Raw genomic sequence first — 26,796 nt, 5'->3', positions numbered from 1 at the left:
GCGACAAAGCCCAGTGCGCAGAAAGCCGGTGACCGGGAAGCGGAACGGTGCCGGGCTGCCGCGGGGCGGGCGGACCCCACCTGAGCCCCGCTGCTCCACCGCTCCTGGGCGGGAGCCGAGCCCAGCCCGGTCCCGCCGCCCTACGGCTCGGGGCGGAGAGCGGGCGGCGCGAGGAGGCGGCCGCGCTGCCGCTAAGCCGCTTAGGGCCGGGCTGGCTGGCATGAGCCTCCCCGGCGGGGCGGCTGCGGGCTGCGCGCTGCGCGGCGGCTGAGGGTGCGGAGCCCTCCGTCGTGAGGAGGGGAGGAGGCGGAGGGGACGTTCCGCTCCTCGGGGGGGAGGAAAATGGGGAACTGCCTCAAGTCCCCCACCTCGGATGACATCTCGCTGCTCCACGAGTCCCAATCGGACCGGGCCAGCTACGGGGACGGGGCCGAGCCGGATCAGGAGCCGCCGCCGCCATATCAGGTACGGGAGGGGGCGGGGAGCGACGCGGCGTAGCCCGAGGGGACGGGGACGGAGAGCGGCCCGGACGGGGGGGCGGGGAAGAGCCCGGAGGAGCCCCCGGAGCGCTGCGCTGCGCCCGGCCCCGCGGGGCACCGAGCGGAGGGTCCCGGCCGCGGCGCGAGGAGCGCCGCTTTGTTTCCCCGGTCTCGGCGCGGGGTCGCGCGGACCGTGGTGGATACGAAGCCGGAGACGGCGGAGGGGGTCAGGGTCCGCCCCGGGGTCGGAGCCGCCGCGGTCGTCTCCGGATTTGGGTTGAAAACAGAAGGGGAAGGCGCCGAGTTTCCAGCCGTGCCGCTTCCTTTGTTGTTGTCGCGCGGTGACATCACTGTCTGTGCCGCTCTCGGTGCTCCGGAGGCCGCGCGCTCGGCGATGCCCGGCTTTGTCTGCGGCGCTCCGGCAGCGGCTGAACCGGAGTAACTTTTGTGCTGCCGGAGATGCTGTTTCTTTCAGCTGCGTGGGGTTCCAGGAAGGGCTGTTTGGTCTTCTGTCTGCAGGGGATATGTAAATTTACGTTTGATGACGGGCTGGGGAAAAACGCCGGGTGCTCTGTCACGTCCTCGCAGCCGTGGGGTCCCGGCGCGGCCCAGTCCTGAGCTCTGCGCTGTGGTGGCCCCTGAAAGGAGGGCACGGAACTCAGGGCTGCGTTTGTCCCCTGCTTCGTCTCCATCCCCGAAGAGGAAACGTATGTGGCTCTGAGCAGGACATGAGCCCTGTCTGAAGGGATCTGTGACAGTGACAGGCTCAGATAAATCCTGCGGAGTGGCCTGAGCGCTCCTTAGGGAGGGAGTCATGCAGGAGTTGCAGACCTTAATGTACAATTAACAAAACTGCAGAAAGTATTTAGCAGGGCAGACGCGTAACCTGTGATACTCAACAATCAGAGAAACACCAGCTGTGACAGGAGGTCCCTGGGTTGTTCAGGAGGAGACACAGGCACAGCAGCCTTTGGTGGTGCAGTGGAACCATGCTGGGACTGCTGGGCTGTGCAGAACTGCTCGCTTTGTGTGAGTACTTAATGACAGAACACATTTCCTGAGATGGGTTATTATTTTTTTTTTTTTCTGACTTCTTAGCAGAGTCTGCACAAGTCCATTAAATGAAAATGCTTGGTGTCAAGGTTTTCGAAAGGTGATGTTCTAAGCCAATCCTAATTGTCCCTTCTTTGGGACAACTGTGTGTCCCAATTGTTTGGGAATGCACTGTATTCTTGCTGTAACATACTTATTACTGTCTGTGCTGGTGGCTGTATTCACAGCTGTGCTTTCTGGGAAGACTTTGGTTGCTTGTTGTTTTTTTTGCCGTGGAAAACAACCTGTTGGCTCTTGCAGGAGTTGAGAAATCGCACTGTGCAGGCCTTCTCCTGTCGACTTCAGTGGTGGATAAGTACTCTTCCTCAGTTGCTCGTGCTTTTTTTAAAAATTCTAAACGAAGAACTTCTTGTACGTAAGTGTGAATGGTTGACTGAGAGCACAGTAGACAGTAAAATAAGCAAACTTGCAGACACTTGTTACTGTGTGAGTTCATAGCAAAACTCCCCAGTGTGTGGTGGTGTGCATGCAGGCATTCAGCCGTCCCAAACCCCATGCGCTGATCTCAGCAGTTCCCACACACTCACTGTAAGGGGTGTTCTGTCATATAGTCAAAAAGTGCAGTGGTTTGTGATGACAAAAGACCTTCACCTTCATACTGTGCAGTATTTCACAGTTCACATGCTTTGAGGTTGAAGGAGTTTGTAACTTTGAATTGTTTTAGGGCCAAAAGATGCGCAAGTTAAGCACTGAATTGGGGAGCTCCTGGAGCTCCATTATTGCTGTAGTGGCAGCAGGATGTCATGGTCTCATTTTAAGTTCCAGATCACAGCTCATGTTCACTGTTAGAAAGGGAAACGTAGGTTTTTTGTCCTTATGCGTGATAAATACTTTCCAAAATGTTTGAATGAGAATTAGTGTGTGTGAGAACACGCAGACCTGCAGAGAATGGAAAGCAAGGAAGAGGATGAAGTAAGTTTGATATGATAACTTGTTTGTGGCATCTAGCGCTGTGCACGAGGAGCTGTGGATGATTAACAACGTAAAATCGAGCTGCTGGAACCTCAGCCATAAAATGGCCACATTTGGGTTTGCTTCCTTTGGGTTTGCAGCAACGATGTGCAAACTTCCTGAGCCGCTCTTGCAAGGTATGCAAACAAGCAGAGCAAAGGAAGCTTGCTGGGCTAGGTGCAGCCTTGTAGACAAGGTCTTGCGTGTCTCTTTGAGCTAATGTCTGTGCTATCTTGATGTTCAAAATACTTTCTGTGTTTTGGCATGCTTGTGCTGTGGGTGTCCATATGGGAATCTGGTTAAGTAATCATTTTTAATGTGTTCACTTGTAACTGCAAAATATGCACCCAATAATCTCTTTATTGTTGCATGCTGATTTCCTTTTTATCAGTGAGTGGTACTGAACCTGCTGTATAAAATTCCCTGCTTCTAAAAGTTGAACTGAAAATTGGATCGTCAGTACAGACACATGGAATAATGAGGAATATACCTTCCCTTCAGAGGCTCTGCATATACCTGCCCCTTGTCAATGTGCTGTAAGCTACATGGGATAGCTTAAACAGCTATCCAAACTCATGAAAAATTGGTCCATTAAAACAGCAGCTGTTTTCCAGTGCATCAAGCTTAAGGGCTAACATGGGACATAATTAAAACACACAGAGAAAAGCGTGTGTTTGTGTGTGGGGAAGGAAGTTGTACTGACAGTTGACCAGCATTTTCGTAGGCATGCTGGTTTTGGCTGCCTCCATTTTAGACTCCTGAAATTACAACTGTTTTTCCAAGTGCTGAGCACATGCAACTCCATTACTAACTAGTGAATCTGCTTAGGAAAGAGTTAGTGTTTTTTTTCTTTTTTCTTTTTCTTTTTTTTTTCTTTCTTTCTCCTGAAGTCCTCAAAATTGAGTGTACTTTCAGGCTCATTTTTCTGTTCCACCTTTGACTATTTTGCCATCTGTTGGCAATATGCCTTCTGCTGCTTTGTCTGCAGAACTCTGTTTTTACCCAGTTTCTCTTGCCTCTAGTAGTTCTTTGCAACGATGTTATTTTGCAGAACAGATGTGCCACTCCTCTCAGCCCTTGTCTCGTATTTCTCTTCTTCAGTAATTCCTTAACAGCTGCAGAAAATACTTTCTGAATTTACCAAACTTTGAATTTTATTCAGTGAAGTCTGGAATCCATCTTTTCTTCTTGGGTTTCTTAAAGGTAGTGCTGTGAACAATACATGCTGAGATCTTTTTAAAAAGACATACAACACTGGCTGAACAAGTAAGCTACAAGTGTGACAAGCGCCTGTTCTCAGCATCGACCCTGTGCTCAGTGGAGCACATTTGAAACGTTGATGTGGAGGACAGGCTGGTGAAATATGTTCTTCCTTTATCTGGGAAGACCTGAAGCCAGCTCTGGTGCTCTGTACCGCCCTGTTTGTCTTCAGGGCCCTGATACAGTATTTCAGTAGATATATATATATATTTTTTTTTTTAATTTTGTTTTTTATTTGAAGGCAGCATTTAAAACCTTCCGACCTGGGTAGTTGCTTGATTAGGTAGCAGGCACAAAATGAGGTGAGAGATCACAGACATGAGCTGAAGACAACGCAGTGTGCCCATAAACTTGCAAAAGCTGTTGGCAGCAGCAGGTTTTGAAAATGCAATTTGGGATATCTTGTGGCTTCTTTTAAATTGAAGTTGCAGCAATGGCCTCCTCCAGCCTGCTCTGTGGGCATCGTTGGTGTTCAATGTGCTCTTGTCCTGATCCGTCTGTGCTGCTGGGCTTCCTTCTGCCTGTGCCTGGATCTCTGTGCAGTGCCCTGCTGGTCCTGCAGCCTTGGTGGAGTGTTCCTTACGTGAGAAAGTCCTCTGTTTGAACAGTCATTGGCTGTCCTTGATATAGTCTGCTGCATTTGTGTGAGACTTGCCACCGTGTATGTGCGTGTTGGGTGTATTTTGCTCAACAGACCACAAAGTTTTTATGATTGCCTTGTCATGACTTATGTTATGACTTAACTAATACACAGGTGTTCTGATGCTGTCCTCTCAAAGGTATGGTAATTGATATGGTTAAATGTTGCAATCCCAATTCATTCTGTTATAGCAATTGCACCTATTCACAGAAATGTGTGCAAAATGCTCTTGGGCCACAGATGAGCTATTTGTCATCAGTGATGACATATATTTTGTGAGAGCAATCCCAGCGGCGTAACGTTCTGCTCTCTGTGTGGCTGAGTGAAGCCGGAACTGTTGGGGTATGTTGGGACAGTGTAAGAGGAGGAAAGTTGCAGTGAGAAAGATGCTGCATGCTGAGTGCTGCGAGCCATGGGAAGAGCAAAACCAAGGCCCAAACCAACTATAGCCATTCTATGTAAGAGAAATGAGTGTATTAACAATTGCACATGCAGGTCTTGTCCTTCATGTTGTGCTGGAGGCATGCATGCATTGCAGTTGCATTTGTGGATCTGAACTGAAATAGTGCTTCACCTCACTGCTCCTCTTTGTGATGGAACTGGGAAAGGGCTGCAGGCAAGAGTGTCTGTTTGTGTGGGGCCTTCTGGCACCATGCGCACGGGTGGTGATCAGCTTCAGCGAAAAGAGGAAGTGAAGTTTTCTGGGGTGCCATATGTAAATTCCTTTGTAGGTAATAGTTACTTTAAAAAAAAAAAAAGTGCACCTGTATTTGCTGTCTTAATGCATGTTGGTTGTGGCATCAAGCTGGCTGGTTGGTGCTGGCTTCACCTTGTTGGTGAAAAAAGCTGCTGAAAGGAGGGGAAGGAAGAGGAGCCTGTAGATAAAGGATACCAGATAGTGTCTTAAAGGTAGGCAACTTTTATGGCATAATATTGAAGTTACCCTGTTATAAATTGTTCTTTATGAATTTTGGCTGAATATTGGAATTCCTTCCTGTTGAGTCAGCAATGGGTGAAGACCTGTCCCTCGCCATTTTGACCAAAAGGTTTTGCAATAGGTGTTTTGAAAAGAAGAGAGGGAGTACATAAGCTCATTTGACAGAATCCTGGTTGATCCACTGCATGCATTTCTCCAAGAAATGGCAAAGTTATACTGAGGTTTTACGCAAGGTCTGTTGTTGTCTGCTGTGACACTCTTCATCCCTTCAATAATGGAAGGAAGCTTGGCTTAATGAACACTGACATTGACCCTTTCAACATCTCTAGTTAAACAGGTTGTGGAATATAAGGTCAAGAAGATAAAAATAACGCTGCTTGCTTGTGACAGACTTGTATCTTCCAGCCTTTGTGCTCAGCCTTACTGTTGCCACCCCACAGATGTGCACAGAAACCTATTTATGTTTTGAGGAGTTAATGGTCTGTGGAACGGACTAAAGCAAATCAGCCGTGACTTTTCTGTGAGCTAATGAAAGTGTTCCTAAGAGACCAAAAAATTTCAAAATGAGCAGGTTTTTAGGGATGCTGTGAAAGAAAGCTAGCCATTTTTTGACTATAAAAGGCAAAACAAGCTCCAGTTGAGGTTGAGATTGCATGAAAAAATTGCCGAGATGCCATGGAAGTCTCATCAGTGAGATATGCAGGTAGACACGTGTTCTTGGAAGATGCTATCTGCTGTATGGTTCTGCCAGCCTTCTGGCTGCCTGCAGCAGCAACACGGCCCGGCAGAGCTAGTTCCCATACAGCCCCATGGTGGGCACTGCTGGAGCTGGCGTGCAGCTTCCTGCTGGCTGAAACAGAGACTTGGGATAATAAAAACATAAGTCACTTGAGCAGCCTGGCATAAGCTGTGGTTGTTCTTAGTTTGTTCAGTCTGACGTTTAGCTTGTAACTTTTGGCAAATCGCATAACTGCTCTGTGCTTTGGTTTCCTCGTCTGTAAAATGAGGAGTAATAAAGCTTATCTTTAGTGCAGACATGCTTAGTAAATTAATTCGTGTTTGTAAAGTGTTCTGCAATAATTTGATTTTAATAAAATGGTATTCTGCCGTTACAAAATGAACCTCTGCAGGAATTTGCAACAAATTATCTGCTGTGGAGAGGGAGCTTTATCAGAAGATCAGTTTAAGACGAGATATCTCTTAAAATCTGTTGTGGAATCTGATAATTTAGGATTTGTTTGGCAGAGCAGATGCTTCCAGATGCTCAATTAGGAGAAATGAAGAGGCAGTGGAGACGGTAATAAGAAATCTTGCCTAATCAGGATAATGAATCTTCATTATCTGTGGAGCTAGTGTTCTTTGAGGCAAGCCAATCCTAACAGACCATCCAGCCCTCCCCAAACCCAGGACCACCTTGTATCATGGAAGGTTCCTGGTTGTGCATCTGATTCATTGGTGCGTGTTACTGGTACTGATGTTACTAACTGTACATCTGGAGTTGAGTTTTAGAACCACGGAAAATAAGCTAGTTCTGTGTTCTGAAGAGATAATGGTTTGTGGAACGGACTAAAGCAAACCAACTGTGACTTTCCTATGAGCTAATGAAACAATTTCCAAGAGACCACGGAGTTGTAGAGAGTGGTTGTTTCATTTACCAGCCCTCTGTAGGAATCCCTGTTGGCTGCGCCGTTTCTCAACAACGAAAAAGAAAGTTAGAATGCTGGTGGCCACGGTCCCTGAGCAGCAGCATGGGCAAACAGCAGATGCATGCAGCAACTGGAGGAGAAGATGAAAGAGCTTTCCTTTCAACCACACTTGCGTCAGCCAAATCACAACCAGCTGGTTTATTGCACTGGATGTTTCTGCTGAGCCGTCAGAAATCTCGCACACGCTCCCTGCCTCACACACATGCACATATGGAACCATACTGAAGGCTGGTTTGATTGGTGAGCATTCACATCCTGCCTGTGTTCAGCCACTGGCTTGGTCTCGAGGTGATGTAGACCTGTGCTGCCTGGGGGAGGACTGAAACTGGGGGAGGAACAGGAGAAACTGTGACTCAGGAAAATCAGTTCTTGTAGTCCCAGCGTGCAGCAATGAATGCGTGGGCTGCTATCCTTGTGGCACTGAGTCTTGTTTCCTGGGATTGTGTTTCTTTGGTCACCAGAGCGGCTTTTGTGACCTTCTTACTTTTTCCCCACCTGGAGCAGTGGGTATGTGTGGAGGCACAGCTCAGCAGCAGTCGCTGTACTTTGTTCCTTGAACTCAAAGGCCAAATAACCATGCAGAGATGGCCTTGTCTTCAAAGATGAATCTCAGCTGGCTGAGTTTTTCAGACTAAGCCCGTGTGCCATTAGAATTTGGACTGCAAAGACAAGTCTTAGGAGCATCAAGGAAATGCCTGTTCTATGACTAATAAAATGTAATGAAGCTGCACAAACAACCAGTGTATGCAAAAAAACAGAACAAAAAAACAAAAAAAACCCCAACCAAACATTTGGTGCTGTTTTGGACAAAGGCAGGGAATCAGTTGTCCTGCAGCCTCAATTAAACTGCTGATTTTTGTCAGATATTTCCAGTTTCACAGAATCCCATGTTCTAACTTTTGACATGGCAAAACTAATTTGAAAAGAAATGGCCAACTAGATTATAACTCAGATATATCTGCGTAGAGAATCCATCCAGCACCTACTGAGCTACTGTCCGACTATACAATTTCCCCACGGCACTCACCACTATTGCTTTATGTGACTCCCAATGATTTGTATACAGACTCTAGCCCTAAGGAAACAGAGCAATATTTATCTGGCTTTATTTATTCCCATAAGTAGTTTGGGAGACAAATCTCTTCTGAGTCAGCGCGCGCATGTTGCAGAATTGGATGAGGCTGGCTGCTCTTGCCCTCTTTTACAGCTGCAGGAGATGTATCTAAGAGATCAAAGTGCATCAGATTCCATTATTTCGGTATCTACAGGACAGTATAATGCATGACTGCTCTGGGACGATGCCTCTGTCTGGCTTATTCATCATTGTAATTAAACCCAGATACAGAGTTTGTTCTGTGCTGAACATTAATCGCAGTGCTTTATGAACACAGTTGTTGAAATTGTAATTCAGCCACGGTATAACATTGCAGTATAGGTGAAGACCAATATTTATTTTGCCTGAATAAATTCCTTCCATTTGAATTTCAGAGAGAGAGCAGTGATTGCTCCCAGGTTTTGAAGAAACAACTGTAAGAATTGCTGGAGTACAGACCTTCCAAACTGCTAAACTGGTTCGTTCTGTAATGTTGCCTAACAGAAAGCAGTTAACTGCTGTATTCGGTGGAAACTTCATAAAAGACTGACTGGCAAACAAATGCTGTAAATTCAAATTTAGTAGAGACGAAAATTAACATCTTAACACTTGCAGACTTTTTTGCTTGTTAATAGTGCTCGCTGTTGCTCTTTTCTGTTGCTTTAGAATTTCTCTTGGCTGTGTTCTGTTCAGGTATTATGATTTGTATTGCAGTTGCATCCATTTGTCTTCAGTTTAGCTGATGAGATATGACTAAGTCATTGCTTTTAGTGTCTGCTTCATGAAGCTCTGTGACACTGTCTTTATTTTAGGACCTTACAGTGGCTGTGGATTGTCATGTGGAGGGTGACATTCTTGGAAGTATGTTGTCTGTGGAAGGAAGCAACGCAACTTTTAAATCTGAAGCGAAAATGCTTAATTAACTATATGAATTCATTTTTAGGTTAATGGCCTTTACCTTTTACACCCAGGGCCTGCAGCTCCGCCCTGACTGCAGGTAGTGCTGTGAGAATGAATCCCTTGGAACGGATTCATATGGTAACTCATGTGGAGCTCTGCTATTTATAGAATTCTCCCAGCCAGTCATCTGCAAGGACCGAAACCGAGGTGCAGAAAAAGATGTTTTCATTATGTCTGCGTTTAGACAAACTGTCTGGAATTTGTAAGCATTCAGGTTGTGTTTGCTTGCGTTACTGTGCAGCTAACCTACGGAAAATGTTTGCTGAAGAGCGCCATTCCTTTTGTATATAGTGGCTTTATTGATTTCCAGGAGGTGGGGTTGGCACTGTAGTAAATGTATAATTAGTTTTATTCCGCAAAATTGTTCTGTAGGATCTTTTAGGAAAGAAAAAAATAGTATCCACTTGCACGCAAATACAATTTCATGCTCCAAGTGATCTTTGCTTTCCTCTATAAACAGTAATCTTTCCTTTGTTTGTAGAGTAGGTTGCTATTCCTCCCTCCCAGAAGAAGCAAGGCGACCCTGGTTTAGTGCTTCCTGGGGAAGAGCTCACCTCACCCTATGTATAGCTTCTCCTGAAGTCTCTTGATGTGGCTGAAGTTGTCACCTAGTTGGATCTGGTGAACTGGGGAGAACAGAGCTGTAGTTCTATGCCGAGGCAGGGAGTTGGGGCATGTTATCTTTCATTTTGGTCTGTGAAATACAGCTAATGGGTGCATTGCTGTCCAGAATATGCTGTAGTGAAGGTAGGGAGGGCTTTCAGACTGCCAGCTGTAGTAGTTTGCTGTCTCTTTCAGCTCTGTGTCATCTTAGTGTGCTGCAGATGAATAATGACTAATTAACTCTTCATTAAAACGAGGGTTGGATCAAGTGTGTATGCTGGCAAGAGTTCTGCAGTGGACTCAGAGTGTGTGGGGCTCGGTGCCTGCTTCTCCACTGCCCTTCTTCTTGGAGATTCCTCTAAGTACTTGGGCTGCAGCTGCGGTAGTTTTATATAGGAAGTGAAAACTGGGAAAGTGGTAGTAACAGCCGTGTAACATGTGCTACCAAACAGGTTGTTGGTGTTGAGGGATCAGACAAATGCTTCCATTTCAGAATAACTAGTCAAGCAGCCAGAGAACTGCAGGCAGAAGGGAATTCACCCATCCTTTTGTCAGGATAAGACATTTTCTTAGTATAGAGGAGTTAGTCTGATTCAGTGTGTCAGTATCTGGAGCTGTTTGGACTTCTGCAGTGTTTCTAAGGACAGAGGGGTACTTCTGTGCCTCTTGGGAAAGTGCTGCTGATGAAACCGAATGCTCCTGTCCTGGGGCCTTAGCTACACCAGGAACAGATGCCAATTGAAACCATCCGTGCCCCTGTGTTAGTGCACTACACGTTGTGCATGTGGGGGAAATGAGAATCTGTGTTCATTTAACTTGATTTAATACAGAATTCTGTTCCACAACTTAAAAATAACGTCTTTGACAGGCTGCACTGGGGAGCAGATGCAGCTGAGGCCAAGGAAAAGACTTGGAGGCTATCTCTGTACTCAGGATACCACAGGTTGAAACCAAGCTAAAATACACATTGCCTTGTGAACTTCTTCATGTGGTGCTACGATTCCGACACCAAGAAGCCTGACCTTACTATTTGCTGATGCCAGAATGGCTAGTTTTGCTTTTCCCCCATTTTCCATTTGCAGCTGTGCACTCCACGCTCTTTGTGGTGGCTTTGGTGCTTATCTGATCCCTCCGTGCGTCAGCTCACACCATTAAAGCATCCAAAACAGGTTTGCTCTCTTACTTTCTTCCTGTCAGCTTAGTGAACCGAACTGCCTTCCTGTAGGAGATTGGATTTATCTGTACTCTGTGCAATCCATATATTCAATTTTTCTTTCTGACATCTCTGGAAAGGTCTGAAGGTGCCAGCTATTAGATGTGTGCTGTTTCCACAAAGTGTTACAGCATTTCTGGCTTCTCCATAGTGCAATTAAGAATGTGCTTGGACTTAACTGCATCCTGGAGTATGCATAGGGTGAAGGCTTGCTGCTGGTTTGGAAAGTGAGTGCACTGGGGAATGGTCTGAATGTGAAGTGCAGCCTCAGTTTGCCATTTGTAATGATAGAGGGGCAGTGATTACTGTGAAGGAGTTAAGCTACTTCAGGACAAATGTCCAATGTAGGCAAAGCCTTGATTCTGTTTTTCTTAATTGTGATTTCCTGTTTAAAAACAAAACAAAAAACCCAACCCACCTAATAAAAAATATTCATCTACCATGACTGCTAAAGTTTAGGTGCTTTCCTGTCCCTTTTTTTTTTTTTTTTTTTTTTTTTTTTTTTTTTTTTTTTAAGCAACTTTGCTGATGTTACCCAGCAGTTATGGGCATGTTTTAAGTACAGGAATCAGTGAGGACTTTCACAGCCTGCCCATGCTGTGCAGCAAGCTGCTCTCCCATGGGACACGAATGATTACAGTAACATCATTCATGTGCATTGCGGGGTGCTGCAGTGCCTCCTTCCACACACAAGCCTTCCAGTTATTAATGTGTGGATTGTTTCCAAAGTCTGAATATAACTTGGCAAGCTTTGTCTGTACTGTTAAGAGTTTGATTACCTTTGTGTGTGTGTGTGTGTGTGTGCGTATGTATGTATGTATGTGAGGAGTGCCGGGGTATGTGGCTTCTAATGCAACAAGCTCCCTGTTGTCTAAAATGTTTAGAATTAAGAAATTATATAATTATACCAAGGTAGAAGCTAATGTAGCCACATCAGTTTGTTGAATCCTAGAGCTAAGTCAGGCCAAGAGCAATTTTTGGCTTGACCTGCAGGAAAGGCCCCCAAGCCATAGCCAGCCTTCCTCAGCTGCAAGCACCACCTTGCAGAGCTATGAGTTGTCTTTCAATGGAGCCCACTGCTGCTTTCCTTGCTTTCTTTTATAAAATATGCTGGCCAGCTTTCAGTTTGAATACAGTAATACATTCTGTCCAGCTGAAATGCAACTATTTACATTAGACCGATAGTTATCACCCTGTCTCTTAGAAAGACTTAAGTAATGCACCAAACCGAAGTAAGATAGCTATATATATATATAATATATATATATTTTAAATCCTAGAAGTAGAATGCTTACTGTGTTGCAGCAGCAAGGTGCCTGCGTGTCAGTGTGGAGCATAATAATAAATAATAATGTGTATTTGTTCACTTGTGTTATGGGCCAAGTTCTCCCCAGGCAGCTGCCTGGTGCAGTGCAAGCAGCAAAGCAGGTCTGTAAAGCTGGAGGTTGCCACGTGTGGTGGGACTTCAGTGACTGTACTGCCAGAAGGACGGGCTTCCTACAGGTCTGTTCTCTGCCCCACCTTTCTCCTGCCTCTACCTGCAAAGTGTCCTGCAGGGTCTGAGCAAAAACCTTGGTGCTTCTGCTGCAGGTGGTTTCCACTGTTGGGCTATCAGGAAGCCAGCAGGGATGAGACCAGGTCTGTTGCTGTTTTATATCCTGCCCTGTCCTTGGGAGAAGGGGAGGAAGAAGAGCTCGTGTGCTCTTGAGCTCCAGCTGTGTGCTGAACATGAGCCTACCCAACCTGCGTAAGCTTTATAGCTGGGTTGGGTGCAGTAAGAAATTGTCAGAGCACAGCGGTGGCTGTGGAACAGGCTAATTCAGTGGGCACTGGAACACACCCTGTAACCAGATCAGAAAACCAAAGGCTTTTCTCAGCAGTTGTCTTGATTGCCAGAACTAGTAGCACAGAATGATTTTATTAAAAAACTGCTCATTCTTGAAGCTTTTCTTTTGTTAGCATCTTAAACATCCAGGTAGAATTGCTCCTGACAGTGTCTGCAGGCATTTATTATCACTTCAACAAAAGGAGGCTCAGATTTAATGAGCACCACTTTCTCTATTTTGTTTAGATTGCATCGGGTTAGATACAAGCATTGCTGTTAGTCATTACACTACATCATAGCTTATATTAACTTGGATAGCAGACCTTTTTGGTACAATATTAGAATTTGCATATTAGTAAGTATGAATAGCTCTGTGTGTGATCAGTGAAGTTATTTTCTGCAATATACGTTATATGTGCTGTAGGATGTTATTTTATGGATTTTATGTTGTACGTGTTATTCTATGCAGTGCTTACAAGAAGCTGGTCAAGTTCTGCCCTTACCTCTCCTAAAGAGAGTCTCTTATCAGCAGGGAGCTAAAGCTCAAGAAGCTATTTCACATCTAGATATTTATGGCCAACTTGCACTTGTTATTCTTGTACCCAGTAGATCTTGTTTTTCCTTTCCCAATGTTTACCCTCCTGATTTATTTAGAGATCAATCTTAAATACCTTTCAGCCTTTGTTTTTCTAGGCTAAAGCTTCTATTTTTATTTTGCTTGTCAGTGGGCATAATATTCAAGAAACTCAGTTTTCCTAAAAAACGGAATCTTGTCTGATCCATGGTCACTGAAACTTAAAAAAGAATAAAAACCAGGCATGTTTTAAGTGGTGGAGGAATCATTGCCTGATTGCTCAGCATCTTGCAGTGAATTTTGACTGATAGAGGAAGTAATAGAAACGTTCAGGTAAAACTTGCAGAACGTGCAGCTCAGGGATCCACAAGGCAATCCACCTCTGCTCATTCTCATAGCTGTGACCTTCTCTCACTTGAGTAAACTGGGTTATACTGTTCTGGACCTGATCAGGAGCACAGCACTGTGTGAACCCCTACTGACAAAGCCAGGACCAGACCTGTGTGGTATTTCAAGGCTAATTTCTGTGCAAAGCCTCACCTGAGCAGTGATAGTTTCTTTAAGCAAATATACCAGTCTGAAAGTGCCACATAGGCAATTCCTGTATGGCTTTCAGCAGATCTCATTTGAAGCCATGAGGCTCCTTCCTATCAGAGCACACAGGTCCAGTTGTGCCAAGCTCTTTTCTGCCCCCAGGTCAGTTCTGGAGCTGCCCGCTTCCCAAGTGACCATTTTGTTTCTTCTGCTGCTGCTGCCTGATGCAAAGCAAGTGGAAGAACAGAAGCTGCAGTGACTTCGTGTCTTTACTGCAGTGGAAATTTGCCTGTAGGAAAGGAAGTATCCCAGGTGAAGACAAGAATTCAGACTGACTTTATTACCTTGCCTATTAGCTGAGGGATGACTTGGGAAATCTGTGATGTCCCCAGGGAAGCAGTCCACCTAGGTTACTTTATGATGCAACTGTCCTCTCTCCAAGAGATGTTTTTAGGGTAGGTGTCCTTTTGGAAGCTATCTAGTAAGCTGAGAACAAAATTGCTACTGAAATTGGTACCTATCTTTTTGTTACTGTATTTAAATCCTCAAGAACAAATACAGCAACAGCTTTCTTCCTCCTTGGTGTCAGTGCACCCAGCCCGGTGGGTTGGAGGAGTGCTCAGACACACTCCTCTAGTAAGGTTCCAGCTTTGCTGGGGTTTGTTGGAACAGCTCATAATTAAATCAGCCATGGTCTCCCAAGTTCTGTGGTAATGCTGAAAAGGGATTTGTGGTTGCAAATACTTCATGAAAGCTCTGCTGACAGAGTACAGCCTAGCAAATAAGCTTAAATAACGTAGAAAGATAACTAAAATATTTCTGCAGTAATTGAGCAGTAGTGTTTCTGCTCCTACAGTTGGAATCCCAGCAAAAAGTTTCCCATCTGTTTTTTTTTTTTTCTTTCTTTTCTCCTTCTCTTTAAGGCTCTCTAGCTATTACCACTTACCTGTAGCCACACTGTAATGACTCCTGAGTAACAAGGTGTATGCTAGGCCAAATGCCATGAATTAGACCTAGAGAACTCCCAAGGCTTTCTATTGGGTTTGGGATTGCTATTTGGGTGTGGGATTGCTATTTGGGTGCTATTTGGGATTGCTGTTTGGCTGTGGCTGTGTTGTTTGTTTGTTTTTGACATAACAAATGGAGTACCTCTGGTCTTACTGTCTGAAAGCTTTCCATCTGTAGCTCAGTGTTACTCCCTGTTGGTATTTCGACATGACTGGAGCTTGTTTGTGCCTGGCAACATTTCCCTTAGTGATCCAATGGCTTGTAGCAAGCATCCCAAACATTAGGGCAGGAGAATAAGATGAGTGGAAGCATTTCCTTACATCTTCATAATACTTTGAAGGAGTGTTGGTGGCATAATGTCCCATGCTGTGTGTGTCCACACCAAAAACACTGAGTGCATCACCTGCACGAGAGCTGTGCCTCAGCACGTGGCCGGGTGGGATTGCAGTGGGATTTCATTCTTAACTCCAGCCCTGGGGTGGTTTTGTGTTTAGCACCAGCTTAGATGTTCTGGTGCACTTTCTGTCTCATGAAGAGCCCATCGTAGCACAGGGATGAGCTCAGGCCGGGTTGGGTATTTCCAGTTTTGCAGCTGTTCACATGCAGGTATTTCAGGGTAAGATAGGCCTTTGTATTCAGCCAAATGACCTCTCTGTATTCAAAGCCTTCCTCTTACACAGCTTTCTGGCTCAGAAGGGCCTTTCAGCACACACCTCACTTGCACTGAAGCCCGTGGCCTGCTGCCTGCACATCTCCTGGGGTCCTGTGGTGCCTTCCAGTTGGGTTCATGTGAGCAAGCATGTCAGTGGGTCAAATGCAAGTGTTTGGGTGCAGGAGCTGCCTGCATCGAGCAGCACATCTCTGATTGCAGTGGTGGTGCAATGGCGTGTGGTGTGCCTAGTTCCATCAGTGTGCTGTTGCTGTAAGGCCTCAAGATTTCCTCCAGGTAGCTGGTCTTACTGTAAGTAAGGCTGTGGCTGCTTTCTATGAAAGCATGTGTAAGCAGGGCAGCGGGCTGACTAAGGGCAGCCTGGACTGACAACAAGACACCATAGCCTCCAATCTTCAGCGGTGCTTTTTCTGTGTCAAACAAACATGGGTGAGATCTAAAGAAGAACATGTAAAGAAATAACACACTCAAAATGTTGCTTAGAGAAGAGGTTGCCTGTATGGTTGCTGAAGGACATCGTAGCTTATTCATTTGTGCAATAGAACGTGCGCAGAGCAGCCTGGCTGCTCCAGTGACTGAAGGCATTTTGTATGCAACTGTAAGAAGGTGTGTTTTCTGGTGACAGGCTGGGGATGGCCCCGTGTTCATTGACTGCCTCTGTGCATTGCAGACTTGAAAATAAGAAGGAAAAATACATTCTGGAAGTACTTTGCTTGTATAACTGAGTCCTGAGAGAGCTATTTATGATTTTTCTACCTGTTCTTGGCACAGGCGTTTTTTCTGTTAGAAGTGGTTTGACAGTTGGATGAGATCACGCTTGGATTCGTGCCCTGTGACTAAAAATGCAGAGTCACTGCTTGTGAGGACAAGACTGAGCTGGAAGAAAATAGAAACGTTGCCCTTGTGTTGGCTGCTAATACTGCATTGGGAAGGGGAGCAGCTTCATAAAGCTTTAAGACAGCTTAGTTTTTGTCCAGTCATTCCTTGTCTTTAGATGGTGTACTACTTTAAAATAACCCAAGCGAAGAAACAACAGATGTAGCAATAATCATTGATGCCTGAGACATTCCCCTCAGATTGATAAATGACAGCAGAGATGAGCTGATAGCCGGAAGCAGTGCCTCTGGCCATTCACTCCTGCTGCTTATTAACTCATAGCTGAAATAATTAATGTTATTATCAAATGGCACTAAACGAATGGCCAGATCGCCTTTCTTGTGTGTGTTCTTTCTCGCAGAAGTGTGACGTGGGAGTGCACTTGGGAGAGGTGACAGCCTCCTCACAGTGCGATGCTCCGGACTGCGCGTGGGCATCGCTGACGAAAATCCTTGGTCTGCAGCAGTGGTGCTGGCAGTGCTGCCTGATCCAAACCCTTTGCGCTGCAGCTCAGAGTGCTGGAGAAGCAGCAGATGTGCCTTGCTGGCTGTCCGAGGCTGGGTAGGAGGGAGGTGGGTGATGGCAGGGTGATGATGGGGACACATCTCCAGGCTGGCGTGCTATGGTGACACAAGGGACAGCTGTTCAGGGAGGCTCCTACTGCACTGACCCCAGTGCATGGCAGGTGTGGTGTGTCCTTCACATATCTGTGGCTTTGCAACAAGCTGATGGAGAAACATGCTGGGGAAAGCCCTATGGTTAAGCTGTTGCCAAACCTAGCATGACTGTGTGCTATTATTGGCCTCGGAAGGCTGCTGGGTCCCTCTGCAAGTCCCTATTTGTGGCCTTGGCTCAGGTTTTGAGTCGTATGCGTTGATCTCAGGGGCACACACTTCGTATTAGACTGAAACACTTTGTATTTCTAATGCTCTGTTGAAATTCAGATGCAATTAAGGAAATAAAAATGGCTGCAGATCTGAGTGTGCCATCAAACAGCCAAGGTGTGGCAGCTTCCTGCTTGAGCGAGCACTCGTAATTGAAGATGATTTTGTTAAAAATGTAATTAAAATATTTCAGATTGAGTACAAGGCTATGGTCAGGTGAAGTGTATTGCAGGTTCCTGAGTTTTGGAACAAACTCTGCTGTCATGGGTTGCTGTGCTGGCTGGCATGACTCAAAGCAGGTGCCACACACCAGTTGTGTCCCTGTGCTGTAGCAGAACCATTGGTTTGTTCTCCTCATGCTGTAGGCTGTGAATGGTATCCCACCATTTTGGACTCAGTGCTGCAGGGCCTGATGGAAATGTCTCCACCACTTCTGTTCTGCTTGCCTTGTCTGGAGAAGCCCTTGCTCCCAACCATTGCAGGTCAGCGCAGCTTGGCTGAAGTGCTCTTGGCCTGCTCCCCTGGTCAGGGAATGTCTCTGGCAGGCTCTGCCGAAAGCATTCTCATGTGTTGCCCCTTTTTCTTACGTGGGGAGGTGGGAAACAGACTATTTATAAAAAGGCAGATCATCTGAGGTAGCTGACGTTGATCTGTTTTCATTACCTGTGTTACCTCTTGCCATAGGCTAAAGCAACACCTCCCAGAAGACCATACTTGGGTGATATTGTTCCAGTTCTACCTGCTGTATCTGTGTCTGCCCTGCTTTAGGAGCTTGCTGTATGAGGACTTGGATCTGATGCTGTTTGTGGATATCCGTTAAAACTTGTTTTGGATGAGGCCATTAAGCTGCGTTCTGGGTGGCCCTGTGTGCCTTGGGAATATGGTTGCCATACCACTGAAAGGTAATGCCCAGATAACGCATGCCTTGATCATCTTACATCTAACAGATGAGATCACTCTTCACTTGACATCACCAATCCTTTGATGTCGTGCCCACTATATACTTCTGAAGTCCATTCCTACTTTTGCATTGGAATGAGCGATATTTTCCTGCTCTGTGTTATTGTGTTGCTAATAGGCCAGACCAGCTCTTGTAATGCACACTGAAATATACATAGACACGTCTCAGATTTACACGTGGAAGCACAGCCTGTACATATTTATACTTCAGCTGTCCTCCCCTGATGGATTGCTCATGTCTTTGGTGCACGTGTATTTTCATGTTTGCTATTTTGGCCCTTTTCCGTTGCTATTCCTCTTAGCTAATTAGAACTGACTGCTGTTACTTTGCTGCCTTGTTCCTGAAGTATACTGAGAATGGCTGAGTTCTTAGAATCTCCTTCAAGCAGAGGTAACCAATTGCCAAAAGATACATTTTAGCATTCTTGCTATTTCTTAAGTGTTCAGGGTCAATATTTTGGGATTGTCTGAAAGCCCTGAGAGGGGAGTGCTGGTTCCCAGCTTTTCCAGGCACTGCAGTGTCTGCAGTCAGTGATAAGTGTTTGCTTTTGAGGAGGTGGGTCAGAACAGTGCCTGCACTGCCGACGATGGGAGCCACTGTAAAGGAGATGGCAGGACTGGTATTTCAGAGGCAGCGCTGCATTAGATCACCTTGGGTCACCCTCATCCCCACGTGCTTCTGGGAGGCGAGCAGGGGCTACTGGTGCTCGGCCTGGCCCACAGAAGCAGGTGTGTGAACTTGGGGCTTTTGTCAGAGCCTTCCAGTGCTGCAGGCAGTGCATGGGACACGGCGTCTGGAGGCTGACAGGTGTGCTGGGACAGAGCTGTGCTGCACCCCGGCCTGGCATCAGGAGAGCATGCAGTGATCAGCCCTGCTGCTTTTAGCCTTGATCGCTTTGGTTTACACTAGAAACAATTGCAATGATTGATGCCTTACCCTTTCCAGAACGTAAATAGGCGTCTGCAGGAAGTGCGAAGGATTCCTGTGGGTTAGTGTTCTGTCAGCCCCTCCCTCGCAGCTCTGCTATGTTTCCCCCATCTCGTGCTTGAATGCAGCCTTCAAAGAAACCCTTAGCTGGATTAGTTGTTTTCCAGTTTTTTGGCTAACCTTTATTTTTGCCTCCTGCTCACTGGCAGTGAGTGAGTGGGACACAGCAGGTTTGCCTTGGATCCTTCAGGCAGAGGCAGCCTCACCGCGACCTTTGTCTTCAGCCTCTTCCCCTGCTCTCTAGGACTCAGTTTCTCAGTTCTAGTTTTTTTTCTGCCCAAAATGTCATTTGTTATGAGATCTGCTCCTTGTTCTCCCAGCAGCCATCTTGCTTGAAGTGCTGTGTATATACAGTCATGCTGCTGTAACAGCCGCCTCTGCTTGCCAGGCCTGAGAGGGGCTTTCTGCAGAGATAACCACTTGGTGCGAGGAGGAGAGGATCTGTGCCAGAAGTGCAGATGTTGCTGTTTGCATATGGGTGAGGATGATCTGTGTACATGTGGTTCTGCTGGCACCAGTTGCAGCAGGGGCTGCTCCATCCCCAGCTGGCTGCTCTGCTTCGTCATCCTTGGGGTGCAGCACTCTGCGTGCCCCTAACTAATGTCTGGGGCAGCTCTCCTTCCTGGTTCTGCTCTCTGCCTCAGCTTGACAGAAATGTGTGGATCTCTGTAAACTATTTGTGGATATTTTCCCTCCACATATAAAAATAACCTTTTAAAATAAACAAGCGGGAGCTGTGGGGTGAGGACTCTGTTGTCTCCTGGGAACTGAGTGCTGGTGCCCCAAGTGGAGCTGTTGGAGGGCTCTGGCTGAAGGTGGGGGTTGTGTGCTCTGGGACTGACAGGAATGTGCAAGTACTGCTTTTCTGCACAAATTCACCTCCTGGAATTTGATGGGATTGGTGGAGGGAGGAACAGGGGTGGCTAAATCCAGCAGGGAGCTGGTGACCAAAGACGTGCTTAGTGGGAACGCACCCAGGGATGTGGCCCTGGAGCCAGAGGAGCCTGCTCTGCAGTCTGGCAATGTAAAAATTACCTGATTGTGTCAGGAGATTATGCTTCCAGGGATTAATTACTGCTTTTTAATTACTACTTTTCTCCTACCACTTCTTCTTGATAACCTTCAGTGTTTCAGATGCTTTGGTGGGCAATGAGATCTCCAGCCAGCTGTCTCTGTGGCGCAGCAGGTGCCATCAGCAGGGCTGGACAGTGGCAGCCTATGGTCTTCTGCATTGACAGCACATGTAAGAAGTGTGAAACCACGTCCCTGGAGCAGCTCTTCTCTGTCTGGGAAGGCAGCGTGCATCCAGTTCACCCTGAGTCTGCTGGGCAAACCCAATCTTGATGGCTCTCATTGTGTGCGTGTGCCCAGCCCAGCTGTCAGTCCCTGCTGCCTCTTCCAAATGGGAGAGGTGAGATGGGAATTTTTCTTTAAAAAGAACTGTTTAGCCTAAGCGCTCAGCTATTGCAGTTATTTATACTGCCTGGCTACCTGGAAGCAGGAATATAAAAGGTTGGGTAACGATTTCATTATGCGATGTTTTATGGCAACTGGTATTCAGCTTTATAAATGAACTGTTCTCTCCTGTACAGCAGAAAAAGGTTTTTATATTTGGCAGTCTGCTCATAATATTCTAAGGATTATTAAAGTAAGCTGTAGTTGCAGTATAATGCACATTATAATGGCAAGTGGTTTTACAGTAATATGTCTTGGGGGAGGATATTATTTCAGAATGGGTATTAACATATGGATGGAGCTCGAGTCTTTTCATCCCGGTCAGAATGGCATTTCCAGAAAAGACCTCTGGACCATTATCCCAGTTAGTTCCTTATGAGCAATAAAGTAGCGAGAGGAGAACATTTCATACAATTCAGTGGGGATTTTGCAAGAAGCAGAAAAAGCGAAATCTTTTTTTCTCACCTCCTGACTTCACAGCTGTGAGCTGAAGTTGTCTCTGTCAGGGTTCCTTGGGGGTGGGAAGCTGGAAGGCTGAAGCTGTGTGTGATGGCGGTGCTGTAAGGGCAGCGGGGAGGCAGGTGTGGCCTCAGTGCAGCTGGATGTGAACCACCCTGCAGCCCCAGACAGTGCAGTGCAGGACAGACAGGGCTGCGTTGGAGGGGCTGCAGAAGGGAGCTGTGGGAACGACTGGGCTGTTCAGTTTGAACAGTTTATTTGTATTAACTGAGTAGGCAGCGACCACAAGGAGTGTAAGTGCTGTGCTGCTGGTATTTGAAGACTGTTAGGAAAAAAAAAAACAAAACAGAGAGAAAAAAAGAAAAAAGCAGAAGACAAGTTGGGATAAACATAGGTAGGGGGAATTTTGTCTCTTCTGTTGGACTGAATGCACACAGATGTGCTGGTGATGTTTAGGTGCAAATCAGCACCGAGAGCGTTGGTCAGGGGAGAAAAAGAACCAGATAGAATCAAAAAAGAACCGGGTAGAATCAGAACCCCAGCATGGAGGTCAGGGGTGGAAGGTGGGGGCTGAAGGCAGCAGTGAGGGTTGAGTTCTGGAGCTGCTGGATGTCAGAATTGTTCGTCTCACCTCTGACCTTCTTGAAAGGATAATCTGTGCATGCTGGTGCAATTATTAAAAGCAACAAACAAACAAAAGCCCTGATAACATACTGCTGATATGCAGCGTGCAGGGATCTTAAAATAATCTTTATCCAGGGATTAAGAGTTTCTGATCTACCACTGACCTGCTTTCAGAGAATTACAAATTCATTACACTTGCAGCAACAAGATGGAAATGCGGTAAAACAAAATAGCAGCAGTTCTACAGCAGCATAAGTAACCAGGGTAAGTTGCATTGATGAGAAAACCTCCAACAAAAAGACTTTTCTAGACAGAACCCCAAGCGTGCCTGGGAATCCATGTGCAGAAACCGTGTCTGGGCTTCCAGCAATGTGTGAAAATGTTTATTTTACACTAGAAGTAAAAAATGCTGACCTCTGGGTGCCCTGTGTATTTTCCCCCTTTCTTCCCTCCGTGGAGGAGAATTGAGGATGACATGAAGACATGAACCCCACTGTACAGCTGGAGTCTGAATTGGTGCTGTTCCTGCAGGGCTGGCGATAGGAATGCAGGATGTGTGTGTGCAGAGCCAGGGAGAGCCGTGCTGCTCCTGTGCTGTGCTGGGCCATGCAGGGACTGCAGCACCGCTCCTGTGTTCCAGGGGAAGGAAGGATAACTCATGAAAGCAAACTGAGTGCCAGTGAGCAGTTTTTGTTTTGCTGGCTGACACTAATATGGGAGTTTGACTGTTTGGTTTGGCTGTATGCATATATATATATATGTGTGTGTGTGTGTGTAAAAATTTGTATGGAAGAATAGTTAGCATGAAATTTCGTCTTAGTTTGAAACGCCTGGCATCTTTATCCAATGATAAAGAACACAGACTTTGGGTACAAATTCAGTATTTTGTAATTCCAGTTGCAGAAATATTTTCCATGGTAGATAAAAGTGAGCCAGAAGAGCAATAAATCCATGCTCATCTTTGGAGTGTAGCAATAATTAGATGGATAATCTGATCTTTTTTTAATGTATGTATATACGAGTACTATTGGAGTGCAGCCTCAGGGCCCCAGAACCACCCTGCAGGATGCGGGGCCTTGTGGTGCCTGGGCTGATAGACCCAGAGATGTGCAGAGGGGCTGTGAGCCCATAGGGATTCTGTGCTTCCACTGTGGAGTGGGTGGCTCTGGGATGGTCACTGTGGATGCTCCCCAAGGTCTGACCCCTGCACTGTGCGTGGCCGTGTTCTTCCATTTCACTGGCATGGTTCCACACAGCGGGCTCTGGCTCGGGCTGGGCAGGCTTTTAATAGCAATTGGAGGAGAGATTAAAGTGCCATCAGACAGTGTGTCAGGGATCGGGGAATGGAACAGCCACTCGTTTTTATTTACAGTAACACGATTTATGTGTTGTCACAGCAGCCTGGCAGCCATTGCCCCCTGGTTTTTCATGTTCCTGTGCAGAGAGGCAGCACCGTTCTCAGCCACTGCAACATCTGATGTGGCCAACACAACGTCCTGTGTCCCCTGCCCTAATGGGGGCCATGGCGCGGGGCCATGGGTCTGTTCTGAGAGGGAGCTGAGACAGGGGCTGGGAGCTGCCACGTTGGGATGGCACTGTGCTGTGGAGTGTGGAGGGGATGCAGACACTGCTGGCCCTAAAATAAGAGGGAGTTCTCAGGCGAATGGCCTTGGAGGGTTGGTAGGAGCAGGTGCTGATATGCAGCTGGAAAAGGGGAGAGACTTTTTGGCCTTGTTTGGCCTTCGGTGCTGAAGGTTGTGCTTACTGTCCCAAACCCACCTGAAGCTGTCAGCTTGGGGCTTGTGACTGAAGGATCGTCTCAAGAGCTGTCCAAAATGCAAAGGGCTCAGTTTGCAGCAGGATCTCATTTAGCTGTAGTTTCTTACACAGTGATGCTGTGCTCAGCTGGGTTGTTGTGCTGGTGGAGCTGTTCACTGGCAGTTCCACGTCATGCTACTTTCAGACATTTTGAGTTCCTCGATCTTTTTTCTTCCTCCAGTATCTGCGTTTCTTTATGTTTCTGTAACCCCTTGCTGTCAGGACTTTACCAAGGGAGCTGTATTGCTGTATTAAACACCTGCACCCTCCTCTGGCCCTGCCTCTGAGAGCCAAGTAGCATTCCTTTCTCTGTGAGAAATGGAGGAGCACTCACTCTTGTGTCCCCCCGTCCTCCCCCCCAGCTAGTGTAATCCACAGAAGTACAGCAAAGCCATGAAAACATAAAGTCAGGGGCAGCCTGTGGTGCTTGCAACATCAGAACAGGACAGGGCCCTGCCCTGGCTGATGCATGCAGCTCAGAGGTGCGGTGTTAGGGAGGGGAGTGATGCTTTATCTCCCTGGCATGCAGGTCAGAGCCACGCCATGGGTGCTGCTATATGACAGGTCACCCTCAGCTGCTGGCTGTCCCTATCCCAGCAGTGCACAGGTCACAGGAACCATTCAAAGGCAGCTGCATTGGAAGGGAACTGTGACTTTGTGAAACAGAGCCTGAGCCCTGAGGAAATTAACCAAACTTATTGAACACCAGCAGTGTGTCCTGAAGCAGGGCTGTGGTGTCACTCACAAACCCATCCTGTATATAATTTCAGCCATGAATTTGCAAAGGTGGAGTGGGAAATCACTGAAACATTTGTAGGACTGAGAGAGGAAAAGTTAAATACGCTGCCTGTGTTGTGCTAGGAAATACTAGGAAAGCCTTTAAAAAAAACCCAATTAACTGAAATATTTTAATTTTAGGAGCAAGTCCCTGTTCCTGTGTATCACCCAACCCCCAGCCAGACCCGGCTGGCAACACAGCTGACAGAGGAAGAGCAAATCCGAATAGCGCAGAGGATAGGCCTTATCCAGCACCTACCGAAGGGAGTCTATGATCCTGGAAGAGATGGCTCCGAGAAGAAGATCAGAGAGTAAGTTCCACAGGCCTTACAGAGCTGCTGTGGGTGTCCACTGGTCTGTGCTGCATCCCATGGCAAACCTCATCTGGTCCTTCTGTTTGCCTTTCTTTCAGGAAGTGTAATTTGACGCAGCTTTCTTCCACGCAGAAGCCTCTTTGTTCTATCCTTTGTTTTTCTGCTACAAGCAAAATGTATCTTCCCTCATATGTGTAACTTATGCCCTTTTATTTTCTTCTTCCCTTCATGGGAAAATAATTCCATGCTGCTGCTTTCTCAACTTCATGACTCCCATCTCTTTGTTTCTAGTTCTGTGCAGGATGCTGAGCTGCCCCAGCCCTGGCTGCAGGCTTCCTGCTAATGCTGCAGTCAGGGGCTTGTAGTATGAAGAAAACATCAAGAAATCCAGTGCTGGGTGAAGCCAGCACTGATGTAACAGAGAAATCTTGCCATATCTGTCAATAATAACAGAAGTTTGTTTGAGACGGTCGCATCTGATAGATATTGCATTGCTTTTCATTTCCAGTGTGCTACCATCCACGTAACTATTTCTTGTTTCCCCAGATGTGTCATTTGTATGATGGACTTTGTGTATGGGGACCCTATTCGATTTCTGCCATGCATGCACATCTACCACCTGGACTGTATAGATGACTGGTTGATGAGATCCTTTACCTGTCCATCCTGCATGGAGCCAGTGGATGCAGCACTGCTTTCATCATACGAGACTAACTGAGCCAGGGTTTCTCCGTGAACCTCCAAGGAGACCATCCACTTCAATGGGTTTGATCCTTTTGTCATTCAGCCCAAAGAGCCAGAAATTAGGAATTAAGGTCATGCACAAAATATACATTTCCTAATGAATAAAAAATACTCCTGAATGGCTGCAAATATTGGGAAAAAAAAGCATAGTATTTTAGAGAATATAGAAAAAGTAGGTTGTTATTTTTAATGTAAAGCCTTGACCCACCATTGTCTTTAATGTTTGTTCTTACACCCATATATAGGAATTGTAAAGTGTTACAGCAACTGTAAATGTTTAAACTGCGTGTATCCAATTTTATTAGCAGTAAGATAAGAGTATTTTTTTTTTTTCCTAAATAAAGTAACTTTTTTTTTTTTTCTGATTCTTTTCACGAGTCCTGGCATTTGGGTCAAGGCTTTATTAAAATCTACATTTTATAACACTGGCACAAAGAAATAGTTTTAAGCTTGTTTGCACAGTTCTTTTTTTTTTCTTTTTCTTTTTTTTTTTTTCCCTCCATTGGAGATGGAATTCATTGCCTTAGGTCTTTTTAATAGTGTATTGTTATTGTTGGGCTGGCTCTATGCTTGAAAACCAGTTTATTTATAACCTGTTACAAGTGCTATATTTTGTTTGCAGTTAGGAATATGCAGACTTCGAAGTGATCTCCTAGCTTGTAAGCAAACTGAGATGCATTACCCCTTTTCTGCAAGTGATGTTGAATATGAAGATGCAGAACAGATCCTGCAACTGAAATTATGGTGTCACGGATTTTAGAACTCATTTCGGTTTGGACAAAACAAATCCTTACACTTGGATGTCTACTTGAACTTGATCAAGATAAAAGTGGACCAGGAGGACGATAAACAGTGAAGCTACCACAATTGGAAAAAAAAAATTAGTTCTAATATAGTGTTAGAAGCAATCACTTATTCTACCTTTTTTCTCCCTAAAAAATGGTTGTCTTGAATTGCAGCAAATGGATACTGCATCTCTTGTTCTTGTAGTTCTTAGGTTTCAGAAGTTAAGAATAAACATACTGTATCTCAGTCTCCTGTATTACATGTATCTGTTGAGCCCTGCTGCTGACACGGCAGTCCACCAAAAAGAAATCTTATCAAGCAGAGAAAAAATATTTTGTTCTGCGCATAAACGCAGCGTTTATATGGATGCAGATTGTCATAGCAGCAGTGAAGGGGGAGAATAGTACTGCTGTAGCCAGAGTGACACCATTAGCTCATTTCTGCAGCAAAATGATGTGCTTATTACTAGGTGGTCTTGCAAGGTTGTAGCTGTAAAGAACTTTTATCCACTTAGCATGTTTGGTTTTTTTCTTTTTTCTTTCTTA

General features: G+C 45.9%; 1 protein-coding gene across 1 annotated transcript; it reads left to right on the top strand.

The window, feature by feature from the left end:
- Nucleotides 1-178: 178 nt before the first annotated feature.
- RNF11 (ring finger protein 11) lies at nt 179-26,497 on the top strand. Its single transcript, XM_052665998.1, has 3 exons — nt 179-465; nt 24,549-24,718; nt 25,268-26,497. The coding sequence occupies exons 1-3, from the start codon at nt 343-345 to the stop codon at nt 25,437-25,439; spliced, it is 465 nt and encodes a 154-aa protein (XP_052521958.1). The 5' UTR covers nt 179-342; the 3' UTR covers nt 25,440-26,497.
- The last annotated feature ends 299 nt before the right edge of the window (nt 26,498-26,796 follow it).

This window comes from Tympanuchus pallidicinctus, unplaced genomic scaffold (genome assembly GCF_026119805.1).
Source record: "Tympanuchus pallidicinctus isolate F22 unplaced genomic scaffold, pur_lepc_1.0 scaffold7, whole genome shotgun sequence".
Taxonomy (NCBI): domain Eukaryota; kingdom Metazoa; phylum Chordata; class Aves; order Galliformes; family Phasianidae; genus Tympanuchus; species Tympanuchus pallidicinctus.
This window is presented reverse-complemented; position numbering and strand designations above follow the sequence as displayed.

Excerpts from the sequence above, each read along its gene's own strand:
- RNF11 (XM_052665998.1), top strand. The coding sequence starts at position 343 with ATGGGGAACTGCCTCAAGTCCCCCACCTCGGATGACATCTCGCTGCTC. Across the intron at positions 466-24,548 it reads AGCCGCCGCCGCCATATCAG|GAGCAAGTCCCTGTTCCTGT; the intron begins GTACGGGAGGGG and ends TTTTAATTTTAG. Across the intron at positions 24,719-25,267 it reads TCCGAGAAGAAGATCAGAGA|ATGTGTCATTTGTATGATGG; the intron begins GTAAGTTCCACA and ends TTGTTTCCCCAG.